Source organism: Motacilla alba, chromosome 1A (assembly GCF_015832195.1).
Source record: "Motacilla alba alba isolate MOTALB_02 chromosome 1A, Motacilla_alba_V1.0_pri, whole genome shotgun sequence".
Classification (NCBI taxonomy): domain Eukaryota; kingdom Metazoa; phylum Chordata; class Aves; order Passeriformes; family Motacillidae; genus Motacilla; species Motacilla alba.
This window is the reverse complement of record NC_052031.1, coordinates 408,401-428,001: the sequence shown is the minus strand read 5'-3', so window position 1 is coordinate 428,001 and position 19,601 is coordinate 408,401. Positions and strand designations below refer to the sequence as shown.

The 19,601-nt window shown below is 58.4% G+C and overlaps 1 protein-coding gene across 2 annotated transcripts in view; it reads right to left on the bottom strand.

Moving 5' to 3' along the window:
- Positions 1-6,428: 6,428 nt before the first annotated feature.
- PPP6R2 (protein phosphatase 6 regulatory subunit 2) overlaps positions 6,429-19,601 on the bottom strand; it is a 64,517-nt gene continuing 51,344 nt past the window's right edge. For both annotated transcript variants that reach the window (XM_038153804.1, XM_038153806.1), the window contains exons 20-24: positions 17,608-17,761; positions 16,745-16,833; positions 16,128-16,314; positions 11,761-11,919; positions 6,429-11,094 (exon numbers count right to left, since the gene is read on the bottom strand). In XM_038153804.1, coding sequence (XP_038009732.1) covers positions 11,043-11,094; positions 11,761-11,919; positions 16,128-16,314; positions 16,745-16,833; positions 17,608-17,761 — 641 coding nt within the window. In that variant the 3' untranslated portion in view covers positions 6,429-11,042. The remainder of the gene's footprint in view (positions 11,095-11,760; positions 11,920-16,127; positions 16,315-16,744; positions 16,834-17,607; positions 17,762-19,601) is intronic.

The window sequence follows — 19,601 nt, the reverse complement described above, 5'->3', positions numbered from 1 at the left end:
CAGGGCACTCTGGAGGTGGCACTCGGGGCTCTGGGCTGGGGACAAGGTGCAGGTTGGGCACAGCGGGGGCTGGGAGGGCTTTTCCAGCCTCAGGGGTTCCATGATTCCAGCAGGAGTCCAGCCCCGCTCCTGGCCCCCACCATCCCAGAGCCCCCTCAGCGTGTCCTGCAGCATGGAGGAACCCAGCACTGGCACGTGAATTTTGAGCTTTTATTGATAGTTGGAATTTACAGCCTAAAACTGACAACATAGAGAGATGCAGAGTTTTTTTCCTTTTTCTTATTTTCTTTTTTTTTTTTTTTCTTTTTTGGTCGCTTTTTTACAAAAAAAAAAAAAAAAAAAACAAAACAAAAAACCAAAACCAAAAAAAAACCAAAATAACCAAAAAAGCCACCAGCATCAGATTTACAATATAAAAGTTTTGACAGTAGAGAGACTAAAGTACATCTGGAATTACTCAGAAAAATAAACAGGGAAAAGGCAGTAATTTCAAATTTGTCCCTCATATTTACACATAATACACAGACATTGCTTACAAAGACCCGGATCCCAGTTTAAGGGCAGTTGGCATCGTGAGAAGGCTCCCCCGGCAGCGCCCTCGTGCCCGCCCGGGGCCGGGAGCGGATCCCGGGCTCTCCCCGCGGCCCCTCCGTGGTTTTATTGCTTTGCGGGGCCGGTGGCTGTGGAGAAAGGCATCGAGTGCCCCCGCTCGCCGCTCGCCGGGACACTCCCATCCCTCGGGAACTCCCTGGGAACTGGGGATGGCCCCGCTGCCAGCGCAGGTTTTCAGGGGACTCGGCTCGGGACACCACGGCAGGGTTTGGGAGGAGCGGGAGGAGGGGGAGCAGAGCGAGCTGAAAATCCGGGCTCGGGCTGGGGACCCCCCTGCAACCTTCCCGAATCCGGGAATCCCCACCCACGGCAGCAGCGCCTCCCCGCACCGGGCTGTTGGACTCACGGCATCTCCTGCGCTCAGGGAAGCTCCAGCTCCCACCCCACAGCCCGGAAGCAGCTCTGCCTCAGCCGGGACGCGGAGATGGCAGAGGTGCCATTCCCAAGGCCTTTTCCCAAAATGAGCCAAGGCTAGGAGCCAGGCACGGCCTGGGATGGGCACGGAGCCCGGTCAGAACCCGCTCCCTCGGGGATGCCTGGATGGCCCTGCCAGCCCCAGGCCCCGCTGTGCTCCCAGAAGCTCTCCTGGAGATCCGGAATTGTTCCCAACAAACAGCCTGGCTCGGGTCTCTAGATCAGCCTGGGGTTCTGGGGCGCCGGCAGCCCCGGGGGACGGATCCATGGTTTGTGCTAACAGTCACAGAGCCCAATGCTCCCAGCCAGCCCCTGCAAGGCAAGGAAAAGCCCTGGAAAAGCCCTGGAAAAGCCCTGGAAAAGCAGCTCCAGAGGCTCCAACCGAACAGCAAACATGGAACACTCCGAGTGCGGATGGACGGAGCAGCCCGGCGGGAAAGCGGAGCCAAGGAGGGATTTGCTGGAGCAAATTCTCCAGGGAAAACCACCAGGAACCCCTGGGGACCAGGATGCGCCAGCTGGGATCACCCCCCGGCCACGCGGATCCCGGGACTCAGGAGGGATAAAGGAAGGGTTTGGAAAACATCACATCAAGGAGAATGCCTGGAAAACTCCACATTTCCACCCAAATGCCCCTCCACTGCCGCCGCAGCCGGGATGGACATGGAAGGCAAAGACAGAAACAAGGAAAAGGGAAAATCCACGAGCTCCGAGAGCGCCAGGGACACAGCCTGGAACAGCCTCTCCCGCCCGGAGAAACTGCAACAGGGGTAAAACTGAGGGAAGGAGTCGCTCCATTCCCAGCCCTGGGACTCCTGGAATTCCCAGCCCTGCCCAGCACCTGGGACTGGGATTGGGATTGGGTTGATTTGTACTGACGCCGGAGCCCATCGGGAAGGTGCAAATCTCCTGCTCCAGGAGATCCCAGCAAAGCCAAAAGCTCTGGGAAAAACGGGATTCAGGTGAGTTTAGAAATCTCTGCAATAAATTTTTATAAATATTCCCTATTTACAGCAAACACTGGGAATGGGAGCGTGGGGAGGGAAGGAGAAGGCAGGGACGTGCTCAGAGCAGCTCCTGCTGCCACCGGCATCCTCCTGCCTGTCCCCAGTGTCCCCGCTGCCCTCACTATGCCATCCCCTCACTCCTGCCTGTCCCCATGGATCCATCCCCCCTCTGGCTCCTGCCTGTCCCCAACGCTCCCCTGCCTCCTGTCCCCAGTGTCCCCGCTGCCCTCACTCCATGGATCCATCCCCTCGGAACGCTCCTGCCTGTCCCCAGTGTCCCCACTGCCCTCACTCCATGGATCCATCTCCTCGGGAACGCTCCTGCCTGTCCCCAGTGTCCCCACTGCCCTCACTCCATGGATCCATCCCCTCGGGAATGCTCCTGCCTGTCCCCAGTGTCCCCGCTGCCCTCACTCCATGGATCCATCCCCTCGGGAATGCTCCTGCCTGTCCCCAGTGTCCCCGCTGCCCTCACTCCATGGATCCATGCCCTCTGAATGCTCCTGCCTGTCCCCAAGGCTGGGGGAGAAGCCAACCACCTCCTTCCCTGAAATCCCAAGGATTTTCATCCCAAGGCCTCTCCTCATCAGTCTCATGGTCCCACCCTCGAGTCACAGCCTCAGCCAAAGGGGAAACCCACAGGCAAGATTCCAGCTCCCCTGGGAATGGGGGTGGGGGGTCAGGTCCTGTTCCTGAATCAGCCATAAATCCATACATCCATAAAGCCGGGACAGCCGGCTGCTCCGGCCCCGCGGTGTGTCCTTTGATCCCAAACAGGAAGAGGGGGATCCCAGCCAGGGAAACCCCAACCCAAGGCAGGGAATTCCTAACTGCAGCCCTCCCTCGGTGCCCGGGTCCGGGTTCCAGGGTGGATCCCAGCCCTGCCCCTCCACTCGGGAGCCTGGAGCATTCCCGACGTTCGCCACTGTCGGCTGCCAGGGGACAGAAGGACAATTTTAGGAGGGAAAAGCTCATCAGGGAATTCTCTGGGACTGTCTGGCAGAAAATCCCTTTCCATTCCACAAACCCCAAACCCAGCAGGGGAATGTTTATATCCAAGGGGGGGAATATTTACAGGTCCGGGAAGTTTTCATTTAAACTCCATTAAATAATAAAATATTTTGGATTAAACACCAATTCCATTCCATCAGAAAATCAGGAATAATCCTTCCTTTCTGGTGCTTTTAGCCCGGTTTCTGTCCTACTCGGAGACAACTCTGATGGCCAGGCTGGAGTCCGGGATCCCTCTGGAGCAGACGGGACATGGACACAGAATTCCCATTCCCTGCCCCACTGCCCACTCCCGCAGATCTCCATTATCCTGGGACAGGATCAGCCTCTCCCTGCAGGGCCCCAGGGGAACCCCGGGAGCTCAGCATTCCCAGGGATGCTTTCCTCCTGTTCCGTGGGATTCTGACAGGGCCCCGCTCCCCAACAGCCTCCTCACATCCCCAGCCCAGGGGAAGGGCAGGAACGGGCCCTGGGGCTCCCGAGGCCAAATCCCAACTGGCTCTGCCTGCAGCTCCCTGGGGACACTGGGATGAACTGGGCACTGGGATCAACTGGGATCACACTGGGATGAACTGGGACACTGGGACACTGGGATGAACTGGGACACTGGGATGGGGGAACTGGGACTCTGGGATGAATTGGGACACTGGGATGGGCTGACTGGGACACTGGGATGAACTGGCACACAGGGATGGATGAACTGGGACACTGGGATGAACTGGGATACAGGGATGGACGAACTGGGACAGTGGGATGAACTGGGACACTGGGATGTATGAACTGGGATACAGGGATGAAACTGGGACACTGGGATGAACTGGGATACAGGGATGGACGAACTGGGACCCTGGGATGAACTGGGACAGTGGGATGAACTGGGACACTGGGATGAACTGGGACACTGGGATGGATGAACTGGGATACAGGGATGAACTGGGACACTGGGATGGATGAACTGGGACACTGGGATGAACTGGGACACTGGGATGCACACAGTGGGATAAGGAGCTGTGAGGTGCAGGGGGAAGAGCACAGGGAACAGAAATCCATTGCTGGGATCGGGATGGAGTTAAGGCACTCGGAACAGTGGGATTGGGAATGATTGTTACCCATGGCTCGGGCTCAGGACATTCTCCTGTTTCCTGGGGTCTGGGATGGAGCAGCACTGGATCCGAGCTGGAATGGGAAGAGGCGGCTCCTCCAGACTAAATCCAAGGCTTTGGATTGCTCTGGAACCACCAGTGGGGTCAGTGCCGTGCCCTGGAACAGCTCCTGGATCCAAGGGGCCTCGGAGCTGGACGTGTCCGAGGGAGCAGAACCTTTTCTGGGACAGCTGCAGCAGGGCTGGAGGGAGGGGAGGAGCAGGGACGGGAATGGCAGGGATGTGATGGATACACGGGAATGAACCGCTAATTAACAGGATCCAGGGAAAAAGGGGATGGGATGGGATCCATGGGATGGGATGGGAAGGGGAGGGGAGGGGAGGGAAGGGGAGGGGAGGGAAGGGAAGGGAAGGGAAGGGAAGGGAAGGGGGAAGGGAAGGGAAGGGAAGGGAAGGGAAGGGGAAGGGAAGGGAAGGGAAGGGAAGGGAAGGGAAGGGAAGGGAAGGGAAGGGAAGGGAAGGGAAGGGAAGGGAAGGGAAGGGAAGGGAAGGGAAGGGAAGGGAAGGGAAGGGAAGGGAAGGGAAGGGATTTTCTCCACTTTCCAGATTCTGCCATGGCCAATCAGACACAGATTGGAGTTTGAACATTTCCGGGACCACAGAGGAGCAGGGAAAGAGCTGAAGTGTCCATGCAAAGTCAGTGCCAGGAGTGGGGACAGGGAGCTGAGGAGCAGGGAATGACTGCAAGGACCAGGGAATGCACGAGGGCCAGGGAACAGAGGTGAGGATCAGGGAACTGCAAGGACCAAGGGATGACTCCAAGGACCAGGGACAGACTCCAGGGAGCCAGGAATTCACAGGAGGACACGGAAGGCACACAAGGAACGTGGAACAAGGGAACTCCAGGCCCAGGTCTGGGCTCTGCAGCGGAGCAGCCACGATTCCCTGCCACAATCCCAGCACCCCAGGGGCCACTCGAGGTTCTCCAGCAGCAGTTTGGGAAAGAGGAGAGTGGGAGAAGCATTTCCATGGAGAGGAGAACGTTTGCTGTGCCTGTGCATCCTCGCGTTGGGATCCATGAGACCCGGCCAAGGGGATCCTCTGGCAGTGCCCTCACTGCCAAAAGCACCAAGCCCACCCCCACAGGGGAATCCCTACAGCATTCCCAGAATTCCTACAGAGTTCTGCAAAACTACCTCTGAGCATCAAAATTACAGGAGAAAGGATTTATCCCTCCTTTCATCTGTCCAAGGAGTGTGAGGGAATCAAAAATAGAAGGGAAGGCTCTGCCCTCCAGAAAAGCCCCAAATCCAGGAGAGAGGAAAATCCCTCTCTTCCCATCAGCATCAAATACAAAAATACAGTTTGCATGGGAATATCCCACTGCCGGGAGAGGTGAGGACCACCTGGGAATACCAGGAATTCTGTACAAATCCAGGTGGGAGCTGGGACACCACAAAGCCCTTCCTGGATGAGGTAAGAGAGGTTCAGGCGAGCAAAGCCACCGGGGAGGAGCCACATTGTTCCTTTTCCCCTTGTCCCACAGTTCAGCCCTAAATACACCTGGAAAACTCCTGGGTTTGCTGGAACTTCCCACCACGGAGGGAAACACCAGGAGCAAAAATCACATTCTTAGCCCAAGCCCAACAGCATTCCTGATGAAGTCAGAAACGTTATCCAAGACAAAAGCAACAGGAACTGATCCAAGCCATCTCCCAAAGGACCTCAGACTTTCACTGACGGAATGTTAGAGTTGGTCCAACGCTGCCAGGGCACCATTCCTGCCACTGCCACGTGTCGTTACCTAACACAGGGAATTATTCACTAATTATCCATTAACACCGCCGAATTCCAGAGACTATTCCAGGCTGGGAACACCAAAATCCCAAATCCAATCTGGGCAGAGCAGGGGAAAAATCCCGATAAGGAGTCAAAGGGAGAACAGTCCCAAGGACACCCCTGCACCCTGGGGTACCCCACAGCAGCACACCCCACTCCAAGGGCAGGGCTGAGCAGCCTCCAGCCCTTCCCTGAGGACACAGCCGGGATTCCAGGGAGGCACATCCCCGTCCCCCCAGGGAGAGCACAGGGAAGCAGCGCAGGACGGAGCCAGGAGAGCGGGAAAGGGAAAAGTTCCACGGCAGGAACAGCTTCCCAAACATGGTACGGAGCCAGGAGAGCGGGAAAGGGAAAAGTTCCACGGCAGGAACAGCTTCCCAAACATGGTACGGAGCCAGGAGAGCGGGAAAGGGAAAAGTTCCAAAACAGCTCCCACATGGTACGGAGCCAGGAGAGCGGGAAAGGGAAAAGTTCCACGGCAGGAACAGCTTCCCAAACGTGGTACGGAGCCAGGAGAGCGGGAATGGGAAATGGCAGGAGGAGCTCCCAGTCCAGCACGTGCAGCTGTGGCCGGCGAGGAGGGGACCAGGAATTCTCTCAGGGCAGCACCGAGCCCAGCGACCCCCAGTTTAAACCAGTTCAGAGCCAGTCCATGAGTGACACGACAGCGGGAAGACGGGTACAGCTGGGATACACCCCGGATACACCCCGGATACACACCAGATACACCCTGGATACACCCCGGATACACCTGGGACACACCCTGAGCCCTTCACAAGCACCGCACTCCAGTTTTCCCAACAGATAATTCTGTTTCCTTTTTTCCCAATGGATCGATTCCCAGCCCACCCAGCGGGGCAGGCAGGTCCCCTCAGGAGGAGGAGGGTCCCCGAGGGGTTGGGATTTCAAGGCTTGGCACAGGGATGAGCTCCAAGGATTGCCACTGATAAATCAGGATTTTAATGACAGCTCCCTGGCCAGTGTGGGAAAAATGACTCTGGGATGCCACTGGAGAAGAAGAAAGGAATTTAAATGATATCTCCTTCAGATATGTTCTTTGGGAATGTCCCTGCACCTTCACTCCAAACCTTTCACTGGGAAGACTGGGAACTGGGATGCCCAAGCCCTTTGGAACAGGCACTGAGGACAACACTGGGCTTTTGGTTTGTTTTTTATTTGTAATTTCTTTTCTATTTCTTTCCAATCTGTGCCCCCGGGCTTTCCATCCCTGCACACCTGCAGCTCTCCAAAGAGATGTTCTTGATGAAACCTCAGGATGAAACCTTGGGATTCCATCCCAGGGACAGCAAAGCCTTGGGACACCTGGGGAATTTCCCTTGGGTTTGCTGAGGACACAGGACCCCAGCAAACACCCGGGATTTTGCCTGCCTCAAGAAGAGAGGGAATTCTGTTTTAGGGAAGTTTTTGGCTGTGGAATTGCTGAGGGAATGACCGGAATATTCCCTGCTGGCTGCCCTTCCAGGGTGCTGGGTGCAGTGGGAGCAGGATATCCCCCCGGGACACACAGGGAATTCTGGACCAGCCTCTGTACCCTGGACTGAGGGGTACAGAGCCTCCCCAGCCTGTCCTGAGCCCCAGGAATGCTCAATCCCAGCCACTCCGGCTCCATCTGCCGTGGGATCCCAGCTCCACACACGGGGATTTGGGATCCCAGCCCTCCAGCTCTGCTCCCTTCCCTCCCTCTGACCCGGGTGCCCCCACTGGACCAGGGACACTGGGAAGGGGCACCCGATGTGACAGTGATGGGGACACTCCCAGCACCACGGGGTTGTCCCATCCCCAAGGAGCCTGCCCTTCCCACATGCCACCCAGGGGCAGGAGTGCCAGGATCCAGGGATCACCTGGGACTGGCCCAAGGGATGAGGTTCAGCTCCAACTGTGTCCAGGAGCCCCCTCCCCTCCCATCCCAGCGTGCAGCAGCTGGCACAGCGGGATCACCAGATCCCCAGATCGATGCCCAGGCAAGCACAGAACATTCCAGAAGCATCCCCCAGGAACCTGCCCTTGCTGCTTCTGGTCTTGACCCTGGAGATACAAACACAGCTCCTTGTGCTCCCAGGGCCCCTTCCCAGGTTCCTCTCAAGATCCAAGCGTGTGCGGATGAGTATCCGTGGAATGACACGGATCTGTGTCCCCCACACCCTCAGCAGCCCCAGGGGCAGCCCCAGCACCACGGACACCCTGTGACTGTGGGAGAATCCAGGCAGGAGGCAGGAGGGAACCTGGGGGGAGCCTTCATCACTTGGGCCCAGCAGGGCCAGGGGATGAGGGAATGGGGGACAGGGAATTCCATCCTCAGAAGCCAAGAGATCCTGCTCCAGCCCTGGGAAGCCCTTCCCCGGAGCAGGGAGAAGGAAAACCCCAGGTGGGACACTCCAAAGCCTCCACACCCGCTGTGTCTGTGCAGGAACAGGAAGCTCTGCCTCAGAAGGATTTCCCATTCCTGATTTCCCCACAAACGCACCGGAGCCAGGCCAGGAAGCGGCCCTGGCTCTGTGAACCCTGGCACCCCAAGCAGCAGGAGCTGGGTCTGGGTCAGCCCCTGGCTGCTGGGAAGAACAACCCCGGGGAGTGGAGAGGCGCAGTGAACCCAGAGCCTCAATCCCAGCCGTGCAGGGATCACCCACAGGCACCCAACCCATGGAATCTGTGCATCTCCACAGGTCTGACCGAGCCCCGGTGATGTGTCTCAGCACTAGGTAATAAATTAACCCACTAACGAGCCCCCAGTAACGAGCTGTGTTCGGATCTGGATATGCCCAAGGATATTATTATTATTATAATCATTATTAATAATATAATTATTATTATTAAAGCTCTCACTGACACTCAGGGACTCGAAGCCAAAGCTGAGGAATGCCAGGCTGGAATTGCAGCAGAAGGCACAGCCAGCCCCATCTCCGGGAGCCACCACGGGGCCACTGCTGCCCCATCCCTGTCCAGGTGGAATCACTGCTCCCAAAGCTCAGCAGCTCGGGGCTGGAGGCCCTGTCCTGTCCCTCGGGCCATGTAAGGGGCCACACCCCACCCAAAGCACTGCTCCCACGGGAAGGATGATCCAGCTGTGCCCGCCCAGGACATTCCCCTCATCCCCGATCCCACAGGGATCTGGGCACAGCTGCCCCAGGGCAGGCAGAGGGAACAGGCTGCAGGAGCACCCTGGCATCCCCGGGATCCAGCCAGGCTGTACCAGCACATGGATCCTTCAGCTTCCATGGAATCAGCTCTGGGGCCCCGAGAGTGCCTGATGTCCAGCACAACTCTAGCACCAATCCTTGGAAAATTAAGACTTCAATGCGTCTCCAATCAGGACCTCAAAGCCACTGATCCTGTCTGAGAGTCCTGGCTGGAGTGGGATTGATCCCTGAACACCAAGCGGGGGAAGCAAAGCACAAAGTGAGATTTTTTTTTCCCTCCCAGTGCAATTAACTTTAAATTACTAATTTTAAATTACACGCAGCGAGTGAAAACTTCCCGAACAAGAGCCCTGCACCACCTGATTCCCAAGGAATCGGGGCTGGGGGCAGCCCAGCCCTGCCAGCAGCACACGAGTGGCCCACAGCCCCAGGCAGCTCCAGGAGCCCAGGCACCTGCAGCACCCCACGAGCAGAGCTGGCCGGGGCACACCAGGCTGAGCCCAGTGGGAATGCCTGGCTCCCCCCATTCCCCCAGCCCGGCTGAGGCCATCCCACCAGCAGGCACACGGCACAAGGAAGGGGCTGCTGGGCAGCCAGGCTGCCCTGCTGGGAGTGTGAGGCCCTTCCCACCCCCAGGGACGCATCCCAAAGCTGCGCTCGGGCTCCCGTGTGCCAAGCTCCAGCCTTTGCTCCGAAGGGAGGGTTTTTCAGGATTCCACGTGCCTGGGGGTTCCAGCTCAGCTGCCCCAGGTGGCCAAAGCCCCCAGTGCCACTCATGTGCCCCCAGGCTGGGCTGGCAGTGAGCTCAGAGCCCGGCACCAGCATGGCCTTCCCCAGCCTGGGCACATCCCACATCCCATATCCCACATCCCACATCCCGTATCCCGGCTCCAGGTGCTCCCCTCACCTGGCCCTGCTCTCCCATCCCCCTGAGGGATCCGGATGTCCCCCGGGGCTCTCCCATGCCCTCCCCCAACGCTGTCATCACCAGGTACAAAGTGCAAAAGTGTTGCTGTTCCTGCATCCATTAAAAACTTTAAAAACAGAACAAAACAAACAGAAAAAGGATTTCCATCATCATTTGCAAATACAATAATTCAGTCTCCAAAGAGCCAGCAAACCCCTGGTCACCTCCTCGTGGGCAGGGTCCCCTGCGGCCAGCACGGACATCGGCAGGAGAGGCCACCTCTGCCCTGGCCCAGCCCCTGCCCTGATCCACCACGAGTCCACGGAGAGCCCGGAGCAGGGCTGGAATGCGGGGACATCCCGTTCCTGGACAGCAGGGCCGCAGCCTCACTGCCCGGCTCCGGCCGGGGACAGCCCCGGCCTCGGCCCTGCCAGCCCAAGGCAAGCCCTCCCCGCTCCCCCCACGGAAGTGTTGGCATTCCTCCTCTCCTGTGAAATGTTTCTGGTAAGGCTTTATTGCTCTACAAAGCGGTGCAAAGGCTGCCCGAGGACAGCTCCATCAGGAACTTTGGTCACACGGCTGCGGGATTTGTGCGCTGGCCCCGGCCGCCGCTGGACCTGCTACCTTCCCAAGAGAAGCTGAATACTGTGTGCAATAACACTGGGAAAACAGCACTGAACCCCAAATCCAAAAGGAAAACCAGGGCCACGGGGAAGGGGACAACTCAAATCAGGCAGAAGGCTTGGGAAGAGCCCGTCATTCCCGTGAGGACTGAACTCAATGCTACATTTCGACAATGCCGAGTGTCTTTCCGAACGGATCGGTGCTGTTGGATCTGCGTGTCTGGTCCTGAACGCCAGCTCGCTCTCATCAATGCAGCATTTATTAAAAAATAAAATTAAAATGAAAAAAAAAATAATAAAGAATTGACAAATTGCATCACCAGGGAGCAGCCTGGCCCGGCTCACACACGTCCCAGGGCGGCGGCAGCATCAAGCGGGGCCGTTCAACGTGGCTTCGGTGCAGGGCAAGGCCTCGTCACTCCTGCAGGGACACCAGGGAGCAGCCTTAGGGACACGGGACAGAGAGCTCCCAAAGCTTCCCTCATCCCTCCCGGGAACGCCTTTCTGCTGGGACCTGAGCCCCGAGCCCCTCCCTCTGGGTGTGTTCTGTCTGTCCCGTGAGGTGCTCTCAGCTCCCCGTGGAGAAACTCCCCCAGCGCCCCATGGAATATCACAGGGAAAACCAACGAGGAATCAATGGCCTGGGCGGGAGGGGACCTGAAAGCTGTCTAGTTCCAACCCCTCCCAAGGCGATCAGAGGGATGGGGCATCTCTAACATGAGGGGAAGCTGAGAGTTAGGAATGCTCAGCCAGGGAAAGCTCCGAGCCCCTGCCAGGGCCTGCAGGGGCTCCAGGAGAGCTGCAGAGGGACTGGGGACAAGGCCTGCAGGGACAGCACACAGGGAATGGCTGCCAGTGCCAGAGGGCAGCCGTGGATGGCATCTTGGCCATGAGGAATTCCTGCCTGGGCTGGAATTGCCAGAGCAGCTGGGGCTGCCCCTGCATCCCTGGCAGTGTCCCAGGCCAGGCTGGACACTGGGGCTGGAGCAGCCTGGGACACTGGCAGGTGGCCCTGCCCTGGCAGGGTGGCACTGCAGGGGCTCTGGGGTCCCTGCCCACCCAGCCCATTCCAGGATTCTGCCCTCACCTGTCTCTCGTGGCCGTTTCTGTGGCAGTTGTGGCAGCGGGGGCCGCTCTCTGGTGCCCGTCCGTGTGCGTGGCCGCGCCGCTCCGGGCTCCTCGGGGGGCAGCGGCCGTCCCGCAGTCGGCCACGGGAAGCGTCTCCAGAGCCTTTCCCTCGCAGCCACTGCGGGACAGGGCAGGGACACCTTAGTGGAGCTCAGCCCACGGGAAAGCCATTCCACTCACGCTGGAATGGGGCTCCAATTCCAACGGGGAAAACAAAATTCCTCCTGCTCTCCTCACACAGGCCTGAAGCTCCCGTTCGGAATGAGAACTGGCAATAAGCTGGGATTCGAACCAGCGGGCACATCCTGCAGGCTCCGGGTGCCAAACCCAACAGGACGCACCAGAACAGCTCTTCCAGGGAGGCATTCCCAACTCCTGCTGCACATCCAGCCTGAGAGTTCCCACAGCACCATTCCACTGCCACTGCTGGGATGGCACAGCCTGCTGTGCTCGGGCACGGACACACACACTGCTCTGCTCCACAGGCTCTGCCCAAGGGCTCCTCAGGCTGCTGGGACACTCACAAAATCCTGGGTTTAGAGGGAGATCCTAAAATCCCGTAGAGGAAAACCCCCAGGGACTGGATGTCCAGAATCCAAACATGCTGAAGGCGCTGCAGGGACCATGGAGGTGCCACCTTAGTGACAATGTCCCCAGTGAGGCACCAACAACCAAAGCTCAAATCCTGGGAAAGAACTGCAGGAACAAACCCTCCCAACCTCTAGTTTGGAATAAACCCACCCAGATTTGCAGCTGGAGACGGGATTTCTGTGCATATCCCATTTTTTGGCTTCCAAGGCAGAGGATGAGCTGCCCCAGGAATGACTTTCTTCCCAGCTTCCATCCAGAACAATTCTTTCTCCCTCTCTCCCAGAGCAAACCTCCACAAAAGGGAGGAAAGCTGGAGATGGCTGAGCTGGAATCCTGCCACCAGCTCCGGGGGAGTTCATGGAATAAAATAATCCCAGCTGGATAATTGGACATGTGATGGAGATTGGAGACTGAGGGTCTATTTCTGGAGCACTCCTCTTGAAAAAAACCATAAAAATGAGGAATAATGAGATCCAAACATTCCCTTTCCTCCAGGGCTCACAAGCTCCTCAGAAGTACCAAAATACACCTTGGAGAGACACAGGGAAGGAGCTGCCTTCCCAGGAAAAAAAACCACTTCCCACACAAAAACCTGGAGCTTGACAGTTCCACGGCTCAAAGAGAAACTTGTGAAGCCCAATCCCTGAAGTTTCCAGGGCAGGAGGATTCCAGAGTTACCTGAGCACCCATGGGGGCTCGGGAATTTCTCTGCCTTCCCCGGGCTCCTGGAAAATCCCAGCTGGACACACAGGGCCAGACCCAGGGGTGACACAACCTGAAGGAGTTTGTGTGGGATGTGCCGTTGTCCCCTGGACAGCCCTGGAGGGATGGGACCCCAAACCTGGCTGGGCAGCAGGATCCGAACTGGGAAGCTGAGAGCAATTCCTGAGCTGCCTCTCCCTAAGGATCCCCCGGGCAGCTGGGATGGGCTCACAGAGGGTGGAACATCTGGAGGATTTACTGGGCTGCAACATCTGGTTCTCCAGGAATCCAGAGGCCTTGGGCAGCTCCAAGGATAAAAGACCTCCAAGGTGGATTCCAGGGACACGGGGAAGGAAAACCCTGAGTCCCTGAGCAGCTCCAAGGAGAATTAGAGACCCCTGGGTGGATTCCAGTTATTCCAGGGGCACACGGGGATGGAAAAACTGCTCCTACAGCAACAGGAATGGGGTCTGGTGCAGGCTTTGGGGACGTGCTTGGAGAGAGTCACAACCCACTGAGTGACTCCAAAATGTTCCCGATTTCCCTGGAATCATTAAGGAGTGTGGTAAGAATGGGATATTCCCACTGCAGGCAGAGTGGTCTGGGAGAGCTGAGGACACTGGGAAGGCTCTGGGTGGTGATTCCCACTGGGAGCCCAGGCCTGGAGCAGCTCCAGTCCCAGCTGTGGCACTGCTCTGGTCCTCCCACAGCTTCCCTGGGATCTCTGGCCATGGACACCGCTGTGGAGAGCCACAGACACCTGAGGGACACCTCCCCTCCCTCAGGGGAGGCCGTGGGTGCTCTTTGCCACACTGGAGTCAGCAGGCAGGCAAAGGCAGGCAGGTTTGGGAAGCTTTATCCCTATGGAACGTGGTACAGACACTTGTCTGGAGAGGAAAACATTCCCAATGTGCCAAACCGGGAACAAACACTTCCCTCCTGCCAGGAGAGCAGGGAAGAGGTGAGAAAATCTCAGAGGATGGGCACAGGAGCAGGAGCAGCTGGGGCTGGGTCAGGGGCAGTTCGGTGGGGTGTCAGGAAAGGCTCTTCCTCAGGCTGGGCACTGAACAGCTCCCCAGGGCATGGGCACGGCTCCAGAGCCCCAGCAATGACCACACAACTCTGGGGTTGTTGGGCTGTCCTGGGCAGGTGTCACTGACCCTGTGAGTCCAGTTCAGGACATTCCCTGATCCTACTGGGAACACAGCCAGCCCCAGGCAAGGTCCTGCTGCGCCCACACCATGGTCCAGGGAGGAAAAGCACCTGGAGCACAGCTGGGATCAGATCCTACGGATCCAACCCCACACAATCCAAGGGAAGGAGAGGCTGCTTTCAGCACAGCTGGAACTGCTGTGCCTTCCCTCACCCTCTGCTTCCCACCAAGCCACAGCCAGGCCATTCCAGGCACACGGAGTGCATTTATCAGAATTAATGCGTTCATCGGAACGAATGCATTTATCAAACTGAAATGCATCAGGATTAACGGTGTTTATCTAAATGAATGCATTTATCCAAATTAACTGCGTTTATCAGAATTAATGCATTTACCAAATCAACTGTATTTATCAGAATTAATGCAATTATCTGAATCAATGCATTTCTCAGAATGAGCTGCTTCCAACCAAACAGACCCTGGGATAACTCCTGCCCTAATTCCAGGGAATTCTGCAATCCCAGTGGTTTCCCAGCCCCCCGGGGCCCCCAGGAGCTGCTGCTGGCTGAGCACACCCAGGGATGACCCCAAACTGTCACCAAGCATCGCTGAAGGAAACTCCTGATCCTGAGTCAGGTGCACAAACCCAGGGACTCAGGTAAAAACACGAGGAAATCCATGGAAGAGTGTGAGGAAAAACCTCAGAATCTCAGAGCTGGGTAAATCTCTGTGGATGCAGCAGATGCTGACTGGGCTGGGCAGCAGCTCATCCCCCGTGACTGCAGCAGGCTGGACTGAGGATCCAATTCCTACAAACCTGCCCAATCCCTGATCTGCTCCAGCCTCTCCTGGGGCTTTTATCACTGAATGCCTCGGACACCGAGGGAAAAACGAGAACCTGAGAGGGTTAAACCCTCCCCCACAGCTGCAGGAGGATCCCACGGGAGCCTTCACTCTGCTCTCCCAAGAGATCCCACCCGCACCCTGCCCTGGGCTGGATCCCAGATCACGGACAGAGACCCTCCTGTGACACTGGAGTGTTTAAAGGACAGGGACAGAGATGCTCCTGTGACACTGGAGTGGCCCAAAGGACGGGGACAGAGACCCTCCTGTGACACTGGAGTGGCCCAAAGGACAGGGACAGAGACGCTCCTGTGACACTGGAGTGGCCCAAAGGACAGGGACAGAGATGCTCCTGTGACACTGGAGTGGCCCAAAGGACGGGGACAGAGATGCTCCTGTGACACTGGAGTGGCCCAAAGGACGGGGACAGAGATGCTCCTGTGACACTGGAGTGGCCCAAAGGACAGGGACAGAGACCCTCCTGTGACACTGGAGTGGCCCAAAGGACGGGGACAGAGACCCTCCTGTGACACTGGAGTGGCCCAAAGGACGGGGACAGAGATGCTCCTGTGACACTGGAGTGGCCCAAAGGACAGGGACAGAGACCCTCCTGTGACACTGGAGTGGCCCAAAGGACGGGGACAGAGAGGCTCCTGTGACACTGGAGTGGCCCAAAGGACAGGGACAGAGACCCTCCTGTGACACTGGAGTGGCCCAAAGGACAGGGACAGAGACCCTCCTGTGACACTGCAGTGGCCCAAAGGACGGGGACAGAGATGCTCCTGTGACACTGGAGTGGCCCAAAGGACAGGGACAGAGATGCTCCTGTGACACTGGAGTGGCCCAAAGGAGCCCCAACCCTTCCTTGGAATAGCCCTGTGCTAAATGTGTCCCTCAGACCCCCCCATAGCACACCAGGGGCAGGACCTGCTCCCAGGGGACACCGGGACACAGAGCCCACAGGAGAGGGGACACTGGAACCACGCGGGGCCATCCCAGCCCAGGGCCCATCCCAGCCCACGGAGATCCCTTCCCACCTGGAGGGAGCTGCCCTGTCCTTGCTGGGCTCCTGTGCTGTGGCCGTGGATTCCGTGCCAGCCTTGGCCTTGTCGTCGTCGTCGTCGTCGCTCTCGGAGCTGCCCGAGGAGCTGCTGTCCAAGGCCCCCAGCGGCGCCTTCCGTGTCCCACACGCGTTCCACACACAGGGAGAGGCAGCGGTGCTGGCTGGGGGAGGAACAGCCCACACTGGAACCTCGGGAAAGCTCCCTGCACCGGCCCGAGGGTCAAACGGGGCCTGCCGCCACTGCAGATGGTCTGGGGATCGTGGCATGGGCTGGGTGGGAAGGATCTCAAAGCCCACCCAGTGCCACCATGGGCAGGGACCCCTTCCACCAAGAGCGCTCCCAGCCCGTCCAGGGACACTTCCAGGGATAAATGAAGTGTCCCTGTGATATCAGCTCCAACGCACTGCAGCTCCATCCCTTCCCTGTGACATTGTCCCAACACACCCTCAGGATCTCTGCCTTTGTTCATTCACCGATCCCACAGGGAGCGCTCAGAGCAGGGGCCCTGCAGGGAGGTTTCTCCTGCCCCAGGTGCTCCATGCAGAGCTCCCAGGGGCTGAGAGCACCCCGCGTGGCCCCGTGTCACTCACAGTTCTTGTCCTGGCCCTGCGCCGGGGTCCCGTCGGTGCCGCCGCTCTCGGTGTCCGCGGGGGAGCTGCAGCGAGGGCCGGACTCGGAGCTGGGGAGGGAAGAGCCCTGAGCACGGAGCCAGGATCACCCCAGAGCCTCCCAAGAGCCCCGGGAGCAGCCGCTGGCCCTGCTCTGAGCACAGAGCCAGGATCACCCCAGAGCAATCACCCCCCAGCCCCGGGAGCAGCCGCTGGCCCTGCTCTGAGCACGGAGCCAGGATCACCCCAGAGCCCTTCAACAGCCCCGGGAGCAGCCGCTGGCCCTGCTCTGAGCACAGAGCCAGGATCACCCCAGAGCCCTTCAACAGCCCCGGGAGCAGCCACCGGCCCTGCTCTGAGCACGGAGCCAGGATCACCCCAGAGCCTCCCAACAGTCCCAGGAGCAGCCACCGGCCCTGCTCTGAGCACGGAGCCAGGGTCACCCCAGAGCCTCCCAACAGTCCCAGGAGCAGCCGCTGGCCCTGCTCTGAGCACGGAGCCAGGATCACCCCAGAGCCTCCCAACAGCCCCAGGAGCAGCCACCGGCCCTGCTCTTCCTTCCCACCACTCTTCTGAATTTCTCTAAACCTTATTTCCTGGATTTCTACCCCAGTGAGGACAGAGAAAGCGGGGCTGTGTCCCACCCCAGCCAGGAGCGCTGGGAAGCAGTGGGGAGCACAAAGGAGCCCCGATCCAGGATCATCAGACAGTATTAAACAATTAAAGGGAAGCGATGTGAAGGAAGGGGAAGAAGAAAGGATTACAGCCAGGCACTCTATCAAAACATATCCCAAGTATTCCCCCATTCCCGAGCCCCAAGGGAGCTGGGATTCCGTGTCTCTTACCAGCAGAAAGGCTGGAAGTCTGTGAACTTGGCCCAGCCCTTCTCCTCGGGGGCGCTGCTCTGTGGGGCGGCCGAGTCCCACACGCTGGAGCCCACGTCCATGGCCACGGGCGGCGTGGGGCCCGCGGGCTCGAACACGGCCGTCCAGCCAGCCCCTAGGGACACCACAGCCTGGGTGCCAGCCCGGCCCCAGCCGGCCAGGAGCACCCCAGGGACACACCAGCGACACAGCAACCCACCCCAGGGACATGCCAGGGATCCCAGGGACACAGCAACCCAGCCCAGGGACATGCCAAGGATCCCAGGGACATCCCACGGACATGCCAGGGATCCCAGGGACATGCCAGGGGCATCCCAGGGACCCCAGAGACATTGCAGGGATCCCAGGGACACAGCAACCCAGCCCAGGAACACCCCTGGGATCCCAGGGACATCCCAATGCATCCTAGAGATGCCAGGGATACAGCAACCCACCTCAGAAACACCCCTGGGATCTCAGGGACACAGTAACTCACCCCAGGAACATTCCAGGGATCCCAAGGACACAGGGACCCATCCCAGGAACATCGCAGGGACCCCAGGGACACAGGGACCCACCCCAGGGCCCCCCTTCCACACCCGCCTGTGTCCCACAGAAACCCCTCTGTGGATGTTTATCCCCAGGAGAGGCATCCATGGGGACAAATGACACCGTGGGCCAGTGATTCCCAGCTCCAGGTGCCTCAGTTCCCTGCCAGAAGCTCCCATCTCCATCACCAATGGCTGGGTTTCAGGTAAAGAACTATCACTGGATTCCAATATTTAAGATCCTAAAAATCACCCATTGCTTTTTTCACAGCCCTGGACAATTCCTCCTCCAGAATTTACTTCCACTTCTAGTCCCACTTCCTACTTCCAGTCCTACAAATCCCACCTTTGGAATAGCACTTTTCCTTAGCTTTCCGCATGGAAGAGGGAGGATTGCAGAGCTCTGCAGGAACAGAGCCAGGCAGGAGAGCCCCCCCTGGGCTGCATCCCCAAAACTGGTCCCAAATTCCAGCTGAGTCTGCAGAGGGTGACTGGGCTGCCACACAGAGCCCACTGGGACTGGGAGGTTCTTACTGGTTCTTCCCAATGGACTGGAGTCATCTGACACTTCCAAAGGGATGGGACCTGGGATAACCCTGCCTGGTGCTCACAGTGACAACACAAAGGCAGCGCCCAGAGAAAAAATGGTACAGAACTCAAAAAGAGTGGAAAAATGGATGGTCGGGAAAATGTTTTGTCCTTGGAATTGTTCTGCTGACAGCACCACATGTGTCCAGCACTCCCATGGCAGCATTTACACTGAGAGCTGTGAAAACCCCTGAAGGATGGGAAACGATAATGTACAGGGGCCTGGAGGGACAGGACACAGGGAATGGCTGCCAGCCCCAGGTTTAGATGGGATCTTGGGAAGGAATTCCTGCCTGGCAGGGTGGGCAGGGGCTGGGCTGGAATTGCCAGAGCAGCTGGGGCTGCCCCTGCATCCCTGGCAGTGCCCCAGGCCAGGCTGGACACTGGGGCTGGAGCAGCCTGGGACACTGGCAGGTGGCCCTGCCATGGCAGGGTGGCACTGCAGGGGCTCTGGGGTCCCTGCCCACCCAAACAAGTCTGGGATTCCAGGAAAAGGCTGTCCCTCTGCACTCCTGCTCCAGTCACTGTAGGGATGGGCTTTCCACAGGCAAAGCACAGCTGGAAAAGCAGCAGAACGGGCAGGGACGGGGGTGTGGAGACACCTGGCAAAGGTGGGCACACAACTCCTGTCCTGGGATGGGAGGAGTTCAGGCCACGTCCCTGCACTGCTGCTTCGATTGGGATTTGCACTGGAGGAGCAGGGATTCAGGGAGCCACAGAACCATGGAATGGCGTGGGTGCAAGGGGACCTTACAGCTCCTCTCATTCCAAGCCCTGCCATGGGCAGGGACCCTGGGATTCTCCCTGTGGGGCTGCCTGACACAAGGGCTGTTCTGGGGC